Source organism: Cyanistes caeruleus, chromosome 5, assembly GCF_971803275.1.
Source record: "Cyanistes caeruleus chromosome 5, bCyaCae1.hap1.1, whole genome shotgun sequence".
Classification (NCBI taxonomy): domain Eukaryota; kingdom Metazoa; phylum Chordata; class Aves; order Passeriformes; family Paridae; genus Cyanistes; species Cyanistes caeruleus.
Window position 1 is genome coordinate 43,623,200 of NC_141705.1, and position 19,367 is coordinate 43,642,566.

Genomic DNA, 19,367 nt, shown 5'->3' on the forward strand with positions numbered 1-19,367 from the left:
TTATGTTGTACTCACCAAAAGGCAAAACAGACTATTCTTGCTATTTTCTTTTGGACGCCATTACAAGAGCTTACCCAGATAGAGATATAAACCCTGCATTTTTCCACATGTAAAAGCATTCAATTTACTTCTAGGATCAACAGTGGTAATAAAATGCAATAAACATTTTTTTTCCCTCCTAAATGGAAATGGTTCAAATAACATAATGTAATATAAAGCTTTCATTTGAAACATTTGGCACCTGAAAACCACAAATATATTAGTTCATCCTTATAACCAGCACAAGGTTGTGTTTACAAGCAGCTAGTTTTAGTCTAACTTTAATAGTTTATGCTATTAACAAAAATAAATAAACTCTGTAGCTTACAAACTTCTGCAGGAGATGTAACTTACTACTACTTCTAAAAAACAGTCTAACTCCATTCAATTACCTGTATCACAGCATTGCAAAATTCAAGGGAATTCATGAATTGTACAAGGGCTGGTGACAAAAGCCAGTCATCTTTCATCAGACAATGCCATTCTTCTCCTTTTTCTTCCAGCTTTGTAGGCAAAGAGGAATAGAGGCCACTTAGTCCTGTTGCTAGCACCTGTATTTCAGAAACAGAAGAGGAAATAAGTCAACTTTCCAACTGTCCATCTGCCTGAATGGCAGTACCCCAAATGGTTTCTCCTATTAGTTTTAGTAATAAAAGAGAATGTAAAGATTAATTTAAATTCCTTTCAAAAAAGTCCTGTGGCAGAAAGACAAATATTTTAAAAAGCCTACCATATAATATGCTTCTTTCAAGATCTGGTATTTAGAAGAAGGTGATGAAGAAAATAAGGTTATTGTGATTTTTTGCTTGTAATCCAAAGTTTTTATTTCTTTTTAAATTTTTCTAAACTTATTTTGTGCTTTCCTTCAGTCCCATTTAGAAACAGGCATCAGTGAGATTATCTGCAGCTTGTCTTGTGCTGCTGATTCAAACGTCACTGCTCCAACATGTATGAAGTCACTTCACTCAGAAACATGAAACATCAGAAATGGAGGGGGAAACTGCCCCATCAACAAAAATGAAGTTCAGCCCCACTTAGACCACAGATACATGTTGTCTTTGATTGCCAGGCACTTAAACTCAGCTGAATCCACTTTAAAAAAAGTAAATTTAACTGTTCATAATTTCCCTTTTTCGTTCCTTATTTATCTGAAGAAGGGAAGCAAAAAAAATTTAAAAAGTCTGAAATTGGTTATTATTTAAACAATGTTTCCAGTAATTTTAAGCCTCACAGATGATTCATGTAGAATGTATCACTGAAGAATGAGAGCATTTTTAGTTACAATTTAGAAAGCATATTTCCAAAAAGGTTTTTAAATTTCGCTGAGTGTATCTAGAGTATTGTATTTTCAGCTGTACTTTTTAATTATTAAAGTTATTCAAAGCCAGAAACTTTTTAAGTATTACTCAGGACTCTTATCTTTCTGAGATAATTTCATAGAACTTCACAATAACTTTTTAAGATGATTCTCATTTTAACGGGAACATTATAACTCAGCCTGATGGAAATCTTTTTAGTTTTCATTCATCAGATTCTTCTTAGAATATTTCCTCTTACAAATGGCTACTTGACATCTACAGGGCTAGACTGCCAAAGCTCAGATGAAACTGCTCTTATCTGCTAGAAAACACTGGAAAACAAACAGCTGAAAATGTCCGGATCAAAGACCGAGGGTTCACAGAAGGTGATCAGGTTTAGATCATGCACAAGCAATTGTAACTGTTAACCCATACAATCAAAGGCTGTCTTTCTGAATACCTTTTATTCCTAATTCACACATTTTTGAATATGGATTTGTTCCGGCATAGTTAAGCAAGCCAAATATTAAAGGGGAGGGAGAAAACTGTGGAAATTGACTGCTTTGGTACAGTGATATATGCACAATTTTATATACATAGATAGATAAAGGACAAAGCTGGACATACATTAAAAAATTGAGAAGTTAAAGCAATTGAGCAAAGCTTTATTCATACAATCTTTCTTCTCCAACCAGAATCTCTTTGGGATTTTTTCCTTCTCACAGTAGAAGAGCTCAGAAAAAAGCTCTTATAGAACTACCTGTACATAACCCACACAAACACTTATTCTCACAAACCCAAGGTTACAATAGTGAGAGGATTTGACATTTGTTTGTCTTGTGAACTTTTAATTAATGCACACTCAATTTTCCATTGTCTGCTTAAAATTTAAATGCTATTCATAAACACAAATGCACCCTCTCAGTATGCCATCTGATTCTCAGAGCTGTCCCATCCACACTTCTCCTTCATATGGGTATTAGCCCTTGAGCACAAGAAGCTGACCTTGAACAAAACATACTACTCTCCACTAAAATGAGCCGTGAACACACAATCAATCAATGTCTGAATTCTTGAGTTTGTCAGACTTACTGAAGTAAGAAGTGACACATGCAGATGCTAAAATCCGTAAAGTTTAGGAAGCTCTTATTTTTGCTATGAAGTACAACAGAAATGGCTGAATGGAATTATGTTTCTTAAGCACAGAGACAGAGTAGCCACAGGAAGCAAGTTCATCTCTTGAGATAAAAAGTATTTTCAAATGTTCATGAAGTATAAGGTACAAATAAGGCTACCATCTGAAATTACCAACAAAACAGATTTTTATCAGTAATGAAACATTAATGAAAAAAGTAATCTGAAAGGGAAGGAAAAAAAGCAAGATTTATTTTATTTTTTGTTTTACACAAAGCAGTGTCCTTTTAAACTTCATCAAGAATTTATCATGTCAGCCCTACATTCTCACATACTTTTACAAGTTTCTTTCTGACCACTGAATCATGAGTTTCTCTACAAACCAGTTTCTTTGATTTATTTACTTTCTCTTGACTCAGAGAAGACACTGACTACATGATTTGCAATCCCAGGCAGATTATGATTATAATGCACTGTTAATGCATAATCAATTTCTACCTGGGCAATTACTTCCTTTTAATAATTTGCTCTCCTCCCACACCGGTAGTCTGTCTTTCTATCTCTATGCAGCCGCAATCTTTTAAGGGCACTGCAGAGCCATTGCTCCTCCTGCTGTAACAGTTGCTTTCCTAAGCTGCAACATATTTACAAAGTTTTGTGGGGGACTTTGAGATGTTACCCTGCTCAAAATTCGTTTGAAACATTTTTTTTTCCTATTCCGATGCTGAACAGATAATATCTTCAATCATATCCAGAAAACTTTCATGTCAAAACATGATAAAAATTATTTAGTGTAAAATAAGAAAACTTTACCAAATAGTTTGCCCACACATTTAGTGTTAAAAACATTTATTAGTGATGTATCCCACTGCAAACGGCCTCCTTCTTTCCTTTCAGTTTTTTCATCCAAAGTTTTGAATACTGCGGATCTATGGACAATCCAGTTTTTAAAAAGCTGTTAACCAAAGACAAAAAACAGTAACAAGAAAACCTTCAAGTTCACCTTGGGACAGATCTAACACTGATCTGGGTACAAGAGGCAGCTGAGACTTATGGCCAGACCTCACCCTAGGGGCTGCCTATATTATGCAATAAGGCATGGCAAAGAAAATCCTACATGCCAATCTGCCCCCAGAAACAGAGATCACATCACATCAACACAGTGCCACCTAAAATGTCTTTGCAATCAACACAGGACTGCATTAGCTGTTTTGCAGAGTACCTGAGGCAACATTTGCACTGATTTCAGTGATACACAGCAATGTCACTGACACCTACAAAATACTCATTCAGAACAAAATCTGTTTTTCAGCTCATCAGAACTCAAATTCAAAAAAGATATTGCGCTAGTAAGCTAAATATATGGCATTACATTGAAGGCTTATTATAGACTTAGGCCAACCTCATTACTGTTCAGAAAAGTCTGATTTTAGCACATTTTGACAAGAAGCCCTCCTAATTGGAATGATTGTCGATCATGGCTCCCTGCTGTTGAAAGCTGGCTTTTATCTTCAATGTAATAAGGCTGGTTATTTTTTTCCTTTTTAACTAATTGGAAAATGTAATTACGGAAGTTATAGCATAGATCCAATAATGGTATCTGTCCTGGGGACAGTTTGAGAATCAATATCATATTCTTTGGCAGCACCTATTAAACAAGGTCAAACTGGAGCCTCAAATTGATGCAATATTTACAACTGACAAAAGAAATCATTTAAAAGTTTTGTTGTGGAATTTCTAGGCCTCACCTACCCTGCAAATGTGCCCTACTGTTCAAAGCAATGTCAGAATACACGGAAACCTAAGGCTGGAGTAGCTGTTGAGCAGCGTCAAGGATTCTAGTGCACTCTCTTCTACAGCTGTCTGCTTTAGTAGCCATATAAGACTCTCCTCCACTTCATTTTTCCAGGATTTATTAAATTAAAATGCAAGTCATGCAGAATATAAAAGAATCCATTCAAAAACTGACCCACAAGAAAACTTCTGTACAGAATGATACTTGGGTTTGAACACACCCACTGCAGATCTCAGACTGATAAGACATAAAGGAGCAGGTGTTGTTATTCCAGTCTGCTTTAACTTTAAAACTGCAGTAGCACAGCTTTGTTAGTTAAATCAGATTACTTACTTAACAGTAAGGTAAGTAAAGGTTTTCTATTCATGTAGTAAGATCAATTTGCCAGGTGCAACAATGCAACAGTGCTACCAAATTTCATAACAGAGAAAACCATAGCAAGATGGTGGTTAGCCTGAGACAGCCATAGAAATACCCAATTTTGTGGCAACAAGCAAATCTCCCTTTAAGCTTGCAAAATTTACATTTCTGTAACGCTCTCACTATTCCTACACTACTTTTTTCAACTGTTGAACTGATGTCAGCATGGGAAGCACAGACAGCTTAAGCTTGTGCTGTCACCTGAAACAATCACCTCAGGACACCTTACCCCCCCTTTCTCACTCCCTTCAGCCCCAGAATCTTAACGGTGCCTCACAGTGAGACAGAACTGATTTCCCTCCCACTGTATTCTGCTACAACTTCCATCAGTTTTCCAATCCAATTCGCTGTGTGACTGCGAAAACACTTGTGCTGGCCCAAAAGCACAAGACACTGGTCTGGAAACAGGAAGCAAGACTATGTTTGGCACCAGGGATTGTTTAAAACAGCATTACCATTTGTGAAATAGGTGTTAGCAGAAACAAATGTGTTACAACTCTTCTTTACCAGAAATGACAGAAAAGGAGGAAAGAATGCAGGAAAGACAGTTAGTTTAGTGCTGAAGATCATGTAAAATAAGAACAACTTACTGGGCAAAAATAGGTGTTTTCTGCTATGTGGTTTGCAACAAGGTTGTTTTCTGCAGACAAAGACATTATGAAAAGCAGTGCATCCCGGGCCTGTTGGCCTACTGTTCCTTCTCGATGGATGAAAGGGATGAGCAGGGAAAAAATGAGGAAATTGGCAGCTCCTTGGTCCTCACTAGTGTGGAAAAACAGTTCTAAAATAGAGGGATCTTTGGCTATTATAGAGCAGAGCTGGTTCAAGAGGACAACCAACTCTGTTTCCACTGTTGGAGTGGTTGTTCCTGAGCAGGAACTCAACAGCATCATCAAAGGCTTCAAAATGGGCTTATGATGCAGCAAAGGCTGATGAGACTGGGTTACAAGCATTTCATACATTTTGAGTTGCTCAATTTTTGTTTCATCAGTGAACTCTCGCCGTAGACTCCAAAGGAAAAGCTTCTCCATTATGTTTTCTGAGACCACAAACTCCAGAATAGGTCCCATCGAGGCATCTTTTGCTTGCTCCTCAATTAATAAGAAAAGCATGTGCTCCACATAATTCTGGACAGTGCTGGCCTCATCAGGTGAGATTGCTCCATACTTTGCCTGAGTATTTTTCAAAGGATCATGCTTCTCTAAGATTTTCAGAACCTAAGGAGAAAGAAACAAAGACAGATCAGTTTTAATGCACTTGAATGCATCATAAAAAGCAGGCTATACCTATCACTACAAGGAAAACAAATTAACAAAATTATTTAACACAAAAAGCATTAAGTCTTTTCATGTTTTCAAATTCAGGAAGTTTGACAGACAAAATCTGAAAGTTTCACATTTGGCATGTACAAGGCAAAAATATACTGCTGTTGTTTACCTTTTTTAGTAAGCACCTAAATTTGTTGTATCTCCTACTCCTGATAACCAGGAGTTCTCTCAAATAGGGATAAACTAGGTTTCCTTAGTGTTCAGAAGTTGAGTTTTCACAATGTTTAAAACAAGTTTGTCACAGAGGACTGAAATCCAAGGGCCTGTTCTCCAGCCAGAGCAACTGTGCTCAGGAGTAACAATATCATGGGATGATTTCCAGTAGTAAGAATAGCAGCAGCCCACAGTGCTGCTCTTTACCTGACACCTTTTACACGATACCCAATGCCCACTGATGCCCACATACTCTTGCAATTTTCAATATAGTAATAATAGTTATATCAGCACTTCTAACCCTGAATTACATTCTGTTGTGCATGCAAACAATAAAGCTCACTGTCTGCAAAAAACACATTGTCTTTAGCCTTTTTGTGGAAGATAATTGCCACAAAACCATAAAGGAACAGTGGCTCCCCTAACACAACACATCACTAGTTAGGTGAGAAAAGGTGACTCTTGAATGACAGCTCCTGTGACTCAGGAAACATCTTACAAACACCACCATTTGTCTGGGAGGCTTCTTGGGAAAGCCAAAGAACAGGAACAGCAGTACAGAAATCAATTTTATCTAAATTGTTAGGTTATTTATATTACTGCAGAAAACAAGACCTTATATTATGGTGCTCACAGCAAAACATCTTTGCTCAGAAGCAATTACAATCCTGATGACATGCAAACATTTTTTAGAATATGCTGAAGTATATAATCTACATCTATCCATAGTAAACAAGAGTGCATACAGCTTTGCACTGTGCATCTAATTTACTTTCCAAAGGATAGACAAGACTTATACAGCACAAGGAAAAGAAGCACAGAAATCTGCAACAGAGTGCAAGTCACAATGAATCAATAGGAAAGCCAGTAAGAAGATCTAGGCCTTCAATAAGATATTACCATGTCCTACCACTTCCCATTTAGATGCAAATCCAGAGTTCTAAGTGTGATTAGGAAAGGCTAACCATACCTTCAAAGGTCAATTGCGTTTTAGAAATAGTTCAGCGTCATCTACTACATTCTACATGAAAGACATTTGTTCCTGAGCAATTCAGGACTATCCAAAAAAAAAACCACAAAAAAACGAATGAAGCAAATTTGTATCAATGCAGCTTACTTCAATCAATAAAACTAATTAACTTTACCTGTGCCCAGTGTGTTCTAAACACTATCATACATGTTTCTGGGTCAACACCCTGCAGGCTGGGAGCCTGCCTATTTCTGCTGATACTTGTTCCAGAGGACATTATAAAATTTCCACAGGTCAAGCCAACTAGGTCATGCTGAATTTCTTTTTTAAATCCTCCAGTGAGCTACAGATGTTCAAGCATCATTATGAGATTGATACTGTGTCCTGAGCTTTCATATCCACAGATATCTGTTAAAAAGAAAAACCAAAAAGAAACATAAATATACCAGTGCACATCAAATTAGTGTTAAACAGAAAAGAACATACTTAAAGAGAACACAAACTTTTCTTCTTTTAATTCACTTTGAGGACAGACTTTCTAAAGCATGTTTTATGTAATCCCCTTAGAATTTTGCTCGCAATAATAGCTTATAATGCTCAAACTTTTGAGACCAGTGACTGAAATAAGGTGCTGCTGAAATAAACAAGCCCAACAAAAGCTTATGCAATAAACATTTTATGCATATCACTGCATTTTTAGTTTCTTATTATGACACTTTTGCCATCTGACCATGTCTCTTCAGAGTTGCTTAGTAACTAATGTTGCATAGACTGAACAGGTAAAAAAAATAGCAGTTCTGTATTTTTTTTCATATCTTCTAGTAATAGATATAATTACAAGTTCTTAGAAGTGTTCTGCCAGAAAACATATCAGAAACAGTTGAAAACATCTTTAGAGCACCATATTCACATGGAAGAGTGCATCTGTATCAATACCAAAGGGGGGAAAAAAACCAAAAAGAACAACATAAAAGATAAAATCTTTATGTATCCAAAGCTAAATAAATTGAGATGTCATATTAAAGGACTATGAGAATAGGATCCAGCATTGAAACATTCCTCTCATCCATTATTTAATATCCTAGATATATGAGTATCAAAGTAGTTGCACACCTGCAGGGGAAAGTTAAAATGAAATAATGATTGATATCCTGCAGATATTTGAGAGACTTAAGAGAACATATTACTCCTCATGCACTACCCCCCTCCCCCTTTTTTCTTTTTATAAAGTTTTAATTTTTATTCTCTTTTTTTCAAACCAACTAGGCATTTTAATTCATTTTGGTTTGGGACCATAGTGAAAAAAGCCCAACCAAAAGCACCCAACAACAAAGAGAATTTTTTTGTAGCATAAGCTGCCAAATCCCATACAGCAATTCTTTGCCAGTATAGAAGGGATTTCTCTGTGCATATCTTAAAAGATGAAAATTTTCTCTGTAGTGAACATCTCTGCTCCCTGTATCTGTGCTCTGTTGATATTCTTGAAACTGCTAGCACAGGAAAACATCCAGCCTGTCTCAAAAGTAGCAGCGACTTTTGCCATTTTAAGAGTCCAAAAATATACAGGGTACAACAGGTTAAGATTTCTGAGGCAAGCAAAGAGGTTATGCACGCCACTGTACATATATACACACACATATTCACATGTTCAAGATTCAATCGCATGATCAGCCTCCCCCCTCCATCCTAGCCCTACTTCTTTCAGCATTTATAATGCATTGCCTATGCATTTGCTAAGCACTCTCACACAATACAAGTAACACAATCTAGCCCATCCTTTTTGTAGATAACATATTCCATGTGTGGAGAAGCCAGCATAACCAGCATAAATCCTGCACACTTTATCTGTTCCACTTCCAGAATGAAGCTGGCAGTCCATACAATCTACTCTCCAGGTTATAAACCACCTGGAACCAGATGCAGTGGAGAAGATTGCACACAACCAGTAAGAACTAGCTCATCTACTCGTTTACTTGAAGGTATTTGCCAGTACACTACTGTTTCTTAAACAGCCCTGTGAAAATGAATTGTATGTCCTAGTTCTACATCACTGATGTTCCTGCAGAAGAAAATAAAAATTATTAATAAAAATAATAATAATAATAAAAAAAACCCAAACCCAACAAAAAAACCCCAAAAAACCCACAAAAACAATCAGAGTAGCAAGTGGATTTGAGAAGCCAACTTGAGAGACCCAGGATCTGGGTGCTTTTATCATTACTTACTTAAGTAGATACCACTATTCTGAGTACTCAACATTTCCACCAAGAAACACTGAAAAAATGCAACCCATGCTTACACACCATGTAGAAAAAGACTGCTTTAAGTACTTTGCCTATTACCATAGCTAATAATCCAAGGAATATTTATACTTCAGATCACCTGCCCTCTTCCTGGTAGTTCCTCTTTGCCAGCATTCTCCTGGCAAACAGAATCTTTCCATGTTAGTAGAAGTCCAGCAGACTCCTCCAGGCAAAAGTGTCCTTCACTTTACAACCCTAATTCACCCTTTTAGCAGATCTCTCCTGTGCATGAAGCAAGCAGCTTTGGAAAAACTAATATGATCATGTAATTAAAGATGGTATCAGAAGGTGCAGTAAGAGAACTTAATTAACCAAGCAGAGGCAAGCTCCATTCTGGAATTTTTAAGTGCCTTAATTTGAAAACTGAGAGGTTGTTTCAATGTAGCCATTGCATGTTGTTTAAGAATTTAACTAAAAGAAACTGATATTCCACATCAGGTGACAAATCAGAAACTTCAGATCAGCCTCCAGTACTTAAGAAAATAAACAACAAGGGAGACTATAGCTTTCTTCACAAATTATGATAAAAATCAGTGAAGATGATGCACTCTCCAGACACATGCAAAGCTCTAGGATGCTACCACACAAATGCAACCCAAACCTATTTAACCCATTACCCTCTCTTCTAATCCCTTTTAATTCTCTGTCCTTCTTACCTTTGCAATTTTCTTCATGCATTTTCATGCATGTCTTCATCTTTTTTTCTTCATGCATCTTTCCTATCATGGTCTCAGGTGCTGCTCCACAAACATTAAGACAGGATTCTGTCTCTCACTGCCAGACAAACTCTGCCCCCCTATCTTTTATCTCTCTAAGCAGACTGCTTTGGGATAGTTCCATATTGGTGCTTCAGATTAATGAAATATTACCTGGTTCTCTGCAGCTATGAAAAGACCTCAAGTGAGGACACCCATTCAAAATCCACCAAGATCCAAGAGGTCCAGTGATAGAACCACTGTTATGTTTTTGTGTGTCCAGTAGGAAAGCTCACTTTCCACAACAATGCTATTTAATTATCAATGTTTGTGTAAGAATTTATGACCATCAGGGTGGGACTGAACATTCATTCAAGTCCTGCCTCTGCTAACAGCTTACTGCCTAGAGAGATGACTGCTACAGCCTGCACTTGGAGAATGGACATTTATCCTACACAAGGATATCCTAAGTCCAGCTTCCACATAGGAAGAACAGATAGAGCCCCAAGGAAAGAAGCCTGCAAGACAAGCAAATTTCCCGTCATCTCCAGCATACCAACCCCTAAGGTCCTATTTATCCAAGATACTTAAGAGCTTCTTACAAATTCCAAGGCCCAGTTTGGGCACACTCAAATGACAACACAGCAAATTCTCAGATGCACAGGTCACCAAAAACTGCCAGCATTCTAGTTCAAATTGCATCTTTGTCAGATCATCTAGATCAGAACAGCAAGGGCTTTCAGTGTTGCCAGCTCTAGAAATGTCTATGCTATCAGTCACAAAAACCTTTTAGGAAGGTCCCCTCAAGCTGATGTTTCATGCATCCTGCCTGGTCTATTTACTGTATTTGTTACTATAGACACAAACACCACCTCATTGCTTGATAAAGATCTTTGAGAATATCTGACCAACAAACAGCAAAATAGCAAATTCATCTCCAGAATTTATGTTCTATAACTAAAACCTGCACCTAGCAATATCCTACATATACATGCAATCCCAACATTAAAGCCACTTACCTCTTTAATAAATAATTATCAAAAAAAAATTGTCCTGTAGTGACAAACAATAACATCTCTAATGTTTCACTCTGAATGTTTACTCCTACTTCACAAAAACCATTATAAACAGACTATACAGAGCATCAAATGAAGAACAAAAATAGCAAATTTAAATAATTAGTGGAAAACAACTTGTCTGCAGCAAACATTGTTGACAAGGGCATAGTTCACTTGCCTCTATCCCAGCTTCTGGATCTGAAATCTCAGAGCAGTTGAAGAACACAGACATTATCCTCACAGCTGCCCAACTATGGCTTTTTAATCATCTCTAATCTAAAAGTAACAAGACAGCATTGCAGACTGCAATGTGCAATAATATTTCTAAGTTCAAATCAATTCCCCTAAGGAAGCAAATATTTCCAGTTTCAAAAGCGTCTTGGGATGCTGGGATTTCCTTAGTAATACAAAACACTAATAGATTGTGTAGGCTTCAAAGACTTCAAACTCTGTAATAGTGTTTCAAAAAGCTTTTGACAACTTAAGTGGTCACAGAATAGATCCTAAAAACAGAGTCCCTATTTAAAAAAAAGGTAATTGCATTGGAAGAGAGTCTATCTTGTAAAATACATTTCAATCTAACTGCATGCTGTAGCTATAGCAGTAGCAGACAGACTACATTCATTGTAAGCAGATTTTGTTACTGGATTAGGTTTTCTTGATTATTTTGCAAGACCAAATGTGCAACACTAAATGTAACATCACATCATTCCCTGTGAATTAAATCTCACTCCAATTAAACAAGACAAATAACCTGAACATAATGAGTCCAAAGGTGAGGAAGTAAATTAATTTATGAAACACCAATTCATGGAGGAAACAGTAGAAGTGAACTCAGGGGCCACTAAGAACAAGAGTAACCATTTATTTTAATCAGTTCATGATTAAAATTTTACAGTAATTTAGCCTTTTGTCTCTGCTAAGTCCTGATCAAGTTATTACTCCACCATTTGATAACCCTGAGAAGTGTGAATATACCTCTTATGCAGTCCATTCAAAATTCTATTTGCAAAAGCCACTTCTCAGTTTAATACTTTGCTTCTGCCATACAGTAACAGAACCTTCTTAGCAGGTAAGTCTTTCATATCTTATCTATCAGTTGTTTAAACCCATCACAAGGTCAGGCCCACTTACATATGCCTTCTAGAGGTATTTCAGAAAGCTTTAGTACAACTCAGCTTATTTTCAGCTGAAGAAAAGCAGCAGTCCGCAAGACTCAGTCATTGGGCTGATGGGAGGATATCTGCATTTAGTTTTCCTTCAGAAGCCTGGAAGCCATCAGCTCCTTTCACACAGCTGATTACAGTGCTAAACACCTCAATCAAAAGAAGTTCTGATTTTACTGCAAAGTACCCCAGGAAGAACAGCCTAGCAGAGAATACTTTGTAAAATCTTCTCACACTAGAGTGTCTCTTCTTAAAAATTTCACTTTTGCATTAAAAACAAAAACATACCAGCACAAAAGTTTGCAGGATTGGGGTTTCCCAGGCAATGCATAACAAAGACAAAAGATATGCAGCCTAATACAGTAACACAGTAAAGAAGGCATAAAATATGCTGCAAGGCTGTGCAATTTATCAAGGTTGTCTTCTGTAGGGACATTAAGATGCCATGCTAAACAATTCACAAACACAAGCAAACCTCTGTTACCAGATACTGCAGAGTTTTGCTCTCTACAGGCCAAAGCTTTCAGCCCTGTCAGTCCAGGTACACAGAGGCAACAGAGAAGCCTCGAATGCAGTGAAAGAAACAGCACATATCAAAACCTTTTCATGGATCAGTGTAGCATAAAGGGGCTTGAAATTAGACCACTTCAAAGAAGCACAGGGAAATTATACGGTCTTGCTCATAGCTATGCAATCACACCTCTGCAGTGTCTGATAAGTGGATAAGGGAAGGTAAGAGAAAAAATGAGTGGCAAATTTTTGCATGCCTCAACTTAGTTTCAACTTAAAAGGGACCTTGTTCAGGATTTGCTCACTTTAGATTGAAAAGAAAGCCTTCTGCATGAATTTGTCAGATTTTCTTTAGGGACTATGATCAGGGAGAGGGTTTAAATCTTATTAACAATAGTGTTTCAAAGGAAGACATCAATCCTTCCAAAGAAAAGGATTCATAGTGCTTGTGGCAAAGTTTTGCTGCAAAAGCAAAGCCTATGAGGAACAGCCACATCCCCACCCTTAATGATCCTATACAATCACCACAAGAGTGTAGAAGGATTGCAGCTTGTTCACTGGAGAGCAGTAGATCTGTCTAGACAACTAAAACTGTCAGTAGTTAAAAGTCACTGCATCAAGGAATCCTCATTTTCATTAAGTCCTACTCACCTTCAGAAGCTCTACTAGCAAGAAAGCTGAAGCAGATTACTAGAGGAATCATTTAAACTAGGTGAACAATTATCTTACTTTTTTTTTGTCCTTTCAGATCTCACTGCCACAGTCCCAATTTCTCCTGTCCTTTGTCTGCCTCAAGCAAGCATTTCACATTTAGGCAGCTTTCTTCAATCCAGCTTTTCTACCCAGTATTTGCAACGATGCTAAGCTTTCCATGTGTAGGTAGGATGTGTAGATGTGCTTCACACTGATAAAGCTATCTGCCTAAAAGCCTAACAGAGAGCAAGTCACCACAAACTGTAATGTAGTTAACCAAAGTATCAATCTGTTCTCATCGAGCACAATTTAATCCAACCCGCTAACATGAAGGTAAGAATGTCTTGTGCCTTGTCCCCACAGAGACTGCCTAACGATCTCTCTCATGAGAGAAACTACACACAGTATGTTTTATAATGAGACAAAAAAATCTTCCTGTCCCATCTACAGTCAGTCTGCTTCAGTTAAAAACCACAACTCATCTTTTATCAAATGTCTGGGGAGCTAAACTACTCACATATTTATTGTAGATTCACATTAACTCAATCGGGCTACCACTAAGCTCTTCATGTGATCTGTATAATCCTATGGTATTATACATTAGGAGGCCCAGGTTCCAGCATTAAATAACTCCGTGGTTCTCCAGACACATGAACAGGCAATTCTCCCACAGCAGCAAGCAGCAGTCAAATCCCAAGGCCTAGCTGACAGCCTCAGCCCAGCAGTGCTACACCGGCATAAACAGGCTTGCTTCAAGGGCAAGAAACAGCATCAACTCCTGTACTGGGACTGTGCAGCAACTATGCACTGGGACACAGGCCAAGCTACATCCCAGGCCCTCAGAGACTCCTGCCACATGGGTCAGCCAAAATGAAAAAACAGAGATGCCAGTTAGTATGGTCCAAAATGCATTGATGGGTTAGGCTAAAATTACACACAGTGTACCAAGGAAGGTAAACAGCTAATCAGCAAAGATGGTCCATCAAAGGTCACATTACCAAAGCTGGGAAATGGCATTGACTGCTCAAGAAAACAGGAATTAAGCAACATAAAATACTTGACAGAAACCTTGATCTGCTCAGGAAAGGCCTGATTTCCCTGTTACACCTCAGGCTATGTTCATCTACCACACTCATTTGCACATAGGCAACTTCACTGGAACTTGAGAGCATACAATTACTGAAGCCATGTTTGCAAAGTCCCAGGAGGAATGAACTACACGTTCATATCCCTAGGTCATAATTCTAGCTACAGAAAGAAAAAAAATATGGTTGTTATTCTAATGGTATGACTTGATCCTTTTTATGGGAGATAAGGAATATAATAAACCTGTTTCTCTGCTGTATTTTATGTCCTCTTAGCCAAATACAGAAAGGCAACAATGCAGTAACAATTAGTGGTTCAAAACACAGATTACATTGGTTAAAAACATAATAATAAAATACCAGCTAGGGTTCTTAAAATCCAAGATAGATACCTCTCTATTCCCAATAGCATTCTGGCACAGTATGACTGAGGTATCCAGTCTGCTACTAGACAAAAGGATATTAAAACTGAACTTTGAAAAAAGGCCATAAAAATAGCAGTTCAGGAAAGCTCTTTTTTACCTACACACTAAAGAATGCAGGTGTCATTGAACTGAAATCAGCTCAAAGGCTTTAGCTTTGCTGGTTCATTCCCACATCACTAACAAAACTGATGACCCCAGAAAAGACAGCTTCCACAGAAAACCAAGTCATAAAAATGTCCAAGGCCCACAGATGAAAGCATTTGGTGTTGTACTGCGTGAGACAGATATTACAAACAAAACAAACCTCAGTTTAAGACTTTGTACTGCAAATGTTTCCACACCAAGTTTCAAAGAGAAACATAACAACCCCAGAGGGCACAGCACACCTCACTGAGTGAAAGAATCTATTTTCTATTACTTCACATCTAGTGAATTACAAATATCCCATGCTATGTCTAGACTAGTAACATTTTTCCATAACTGAAGTGAATTATTGCTAAAAAGTTGTAGCCAAAGTCCTCATCTTTACTGAGAATCTGTACAGGGTTTATTTCAAAATTCATTGCTATCCAGGAGTGGGAGGGAGCAACACATCAGAAAGCAGACATTTGACTAAACCTACTTTATGTTCTGACTATGCTAGAGGAAGAAAGAAGTCAAAGTGACTCTGCACATCAATTTTGCTTTCCAAGATAATTCTGACACCTGTGTGATGCACAAACCCAGCCCCAACTCGTAATTTAGAGAAACCACAGGCTTCCTGAAGTTGTGATGCTGAAGTGATGGAACATTTTTTGCTGTTTAGATTGTTTTTGAGAAAGGTAAAACAGTTTCTGTAGCTAAAAGTATAAAATAAATTCATAGGAAATTACTAAGTTTCCTTTCTAGAAAGCCTTCCTGACAGGAAGATGAATGAGACCAGCAAAGTGTTAGAAGACACCATACTCTGAAGATTTAAAACTATTTTCAGAACACTAGCAGACAGAACAGGAAATACTACCTTCCCAAGAGAAAGATGGTCTAGAAAAATGTTATCAATATACCTGTAATTATCATATGTAGATTACAGAAAACAAGATTAAGCTATATATTTTATGGCTACAGCAGTAATATGTAAGACAATTTTTCAAGTGATTTGTACAACATGTCAAATTACTCATTATAATAAGCGTAAGAAGTCCAAGAATAATGTTCTCAAGCGTACAGAGTAACATTGAAGAAGACATGTGTGCTTTCAGCACTAATCACAATAAACTACAAATACACATGTATTCTAAATATTATGTTCCTTGATAGAAAAGCCACAAACTTTTTTTTTTTTAATTTCCACACTCTGAGTTGATTCTGTGGGTTCTAAACATAGTTCAAACACAAGAATCAGCAGTAAAACACCATTAAGATACCCTGATTATTTGACCAATAAACAAAGAAACCAAACAACAAGATTCCCAAGAGGATTGTTGCCAAGTTTGCACTGAGAAAAGAACTTCCACTCTGCAGATGGAATTGCTGTCACATGCACATGATGCTTCTCTTTATGTTTCTCTTTCAAACTAAAAGCCCCAGAAAAGGACAGAATATTCCATAAAATCAGAACTGTTATGTATAGAATGGTTATTGCATAGTTGTTAACATAATAATGTTATAATGTTAACTTATAACTTATAACTTATAATAATGTTAACTTAATCTATAAGCATATTTATTTCTCCTCCCAAAACTTCATTCACAATATAAAGTTCTCTTTTTCCTGGAAAAAATCAGTTTATAACTCTATCTAAATTTAAGTCACTAACACAGTAAAACCCTTCTATACCTCTCAATATGTTCATTATAGTACATGGACTATAATAATTGACTAGATATCTTGAATCTGTCATTTATCTTCTGTACACAGTTACTGAAACTACTCATTTTAGAGATAATTACCACCGCAAGCTGATTATCCACCAAGTCAACATTATTTCCTACACTCAGAAAAAATAGCATGTTAGTGACATGATGAACTAATGAACAAAGAGAATGAGCAAAAGCATCTTGTTACAGAGCTTCAGGACAACTGTTTCAGTGCACTGTAGGATGGCAAAAGCCCATCACAAATTACTCCTCAAACCTAGTCAACTTAATGAGCTACTAAAATCTGAAAGGTTATTTTCCTACCTCTCCCTGTGTAGCTCTACTGCCTCATATTAGGTAGGCCTTGTGGCAAAATGTTATATTTAGTGGATTGATACTTCTAAACACAAATGTATTTTTGTCGGTTTTCTTTCCTTCCTTAAAAGAATTAAAAGAAAGATAGAAACAACAGAACTCTGTGAACCAGTATTGTTTGCATCAGATATTTCCAATTTAGCTTGGAGAAAGCTCCAGAAACTGGTGAACCTCCTTTGTCCTAAATTATGTTCAAGTCTGACAAAGAGAAAGCCCCTTGCAAAATTATTTTTATGATTTGCAATTGTCAAACTTGGAAAAAAAAATGGCAAAATGAACACTTTCTTACAAAATTCTGTCCTACTTCTCCAGCTCCCCATTCTCAAGGCACAAAACCCCACGTTTTGGGAAACTGCACAGAAAACACTGCTTTCCCTCTTCTCCCTTTCTATTCCAACTCAGAGCAGACAAGCAGAAGTTGAAGATTCATGTTATATTAATTCCTACAACAAAGTCAAGAACCTCAATAAAATAACACATCTGTGAGCAGAGTTCCTTGAAAAAACAACCTCACCTCCTGCAGTGACACTCTTATTTAAAAGTATTGGTACAGATTTGCATGTTGGGTGGACTTTGGCAGATTATAGCTTTCTATATGTAGGTTAAATTTTTTGCTTCTAATACATATGCTATTAAACAAGAAAATCCAAAACTGAGTGTTGGCATTTTTATGATGTTTACTGCATAAAAAGTCAGATCAAAGAAAAATCTATATGTTATTTATATTTCCATTTCTATTTAGTTACATTGCATTTTATACAGGTGGCAGATGTTTTTCCCTTGAAGCTTCTCCAGCTTTCCTAGGAATAAAATTATTTATATCATGTATACAGTGTTAAGTTTTCCATTACACAGAGTGCAAATTAATTCGGCATCTCTGATCTCCGAACATAAGGCTACTCTACTATGAAAATATTTTACACTCTTACACCACCTAGTCTTCTGCAACTGAAAACTGAATATCATTACAGCATCTCCCATTCCTGTGAATGCCTTTCCCTGGATAATGAAACATATGAATGCATTGGCCAAAAACGCAACACATATAGTCTATACAACACCTGTCTCAGACATGTTGCCAACATGCAAAAAAAAATAAACTGATAAACAATCAGAGGAACAATTTAAAAAAAAAAAATCCATGTAATCTGGCACTTTGATAATAATTCTGTCTAATATTTTTTTCAGTCTTGCCTTTGAACCTTTGAGAAACCATGAACAGAAACACAGGTGTCTTTCTAGTCTAGGAAGGAATGCAGATAAACTAGCAACTGTCACACCCTGGAGAGTAAAAGATGTCAAATAACCTAACAAATTGCAAGGGAAAATAATTCATCTTATAAAAGGCATGCTCAAAAACACAGAACTGCACAAATGTATCTACTAAAAGGTGAAGCAAGTATCAGATTCAAGTGAAAATAAAATCTAATTACTATTTAAACTTTTTTAACACTTGGAATCACCACTACTGAAAGCCTAGTAAATCAGAGAGATGGATGTCAGCCCTGGCAGGAATGCTTCTTGGCATCGGTAACCAAAAGCCAAACCACAGCCTCTCCCATCTAATTTTGTAACACCTATGGAGGCTTCTACTGGCGTGGGAAAGCACAGGTTCCACCCATCACCAGGTTGTTCATTCCTGCCTGCACAGTTCTGAAAGTGGGGAGTGTCTGTGTATGCCTGGGAGAGCCCTGTGGCTTCTCACCTCCTCTTCTGTCCTACCAGGTAAGGCTGTCAGAGCTGCAGAAGCTACAGTATCCCACAGTCAGGTCTGACACAACAGTCCTCAGAGAGCTTCCAAGCTGAAGACAGAAGGAGTTCAAAGAGACACAAGAAAGTCCGTCTGTATGCACAGACCTTGAACAGCTGTCAGCTGCAACCACAGCACATTTGGAAGTGAAACCTCCAACTTTATTCCTGAGGACATGGTTCTTGACACTGAATTAAAAAATTTATGATTGTTTTTCCAACCTCTGAATTGTAGAAAGCATATGTCAAACCAATTTTTTGTTTTAATGCATCAGGTATGAAACTATTGTAGAATATGCAAAGCTGTTACATCATTTACCAGCTATCCCTCTGCT

General features: G+C 37.2%; 1 protein-coding gene across 50 annotated transcripts in view; it reads right to left on the reverse strand.

Moving 5' to 3' along the window:
* Positions 1-19,367, reverse strand: part of FHIP1A (FHF complex subunit HOOK interacting protein 1A) — an 80,175-nt gene that overhangs the window by 27,013 nt on the left and 33,795 nt on the right. For all 50 annotated transcript variants that reach the window (XR_015287516.1, XR_015287531.1, XR_015287514.1 and 47 more), the window contains 3 exons: positions 7,313-7,545; positions 5,277-5,903; positions 432-590 (listed from right to left, as the gene is read on the reverse strand). Coding sequence is in view for 31 of the 50 variants with exons in the window: in XM_086891459.1 (XP_086747585.1) it covers positions 432-590; positions 5,277-5,903; positions 7,313-7,414 (888 nt within the window). In the remaining 19 variants the exon portion in view is untranslated. The remainder of the gene's footprint in view (positions 1-431; positions 591-5,276; positions 5,904-7,312; positions 7,546-19,367) is intronic.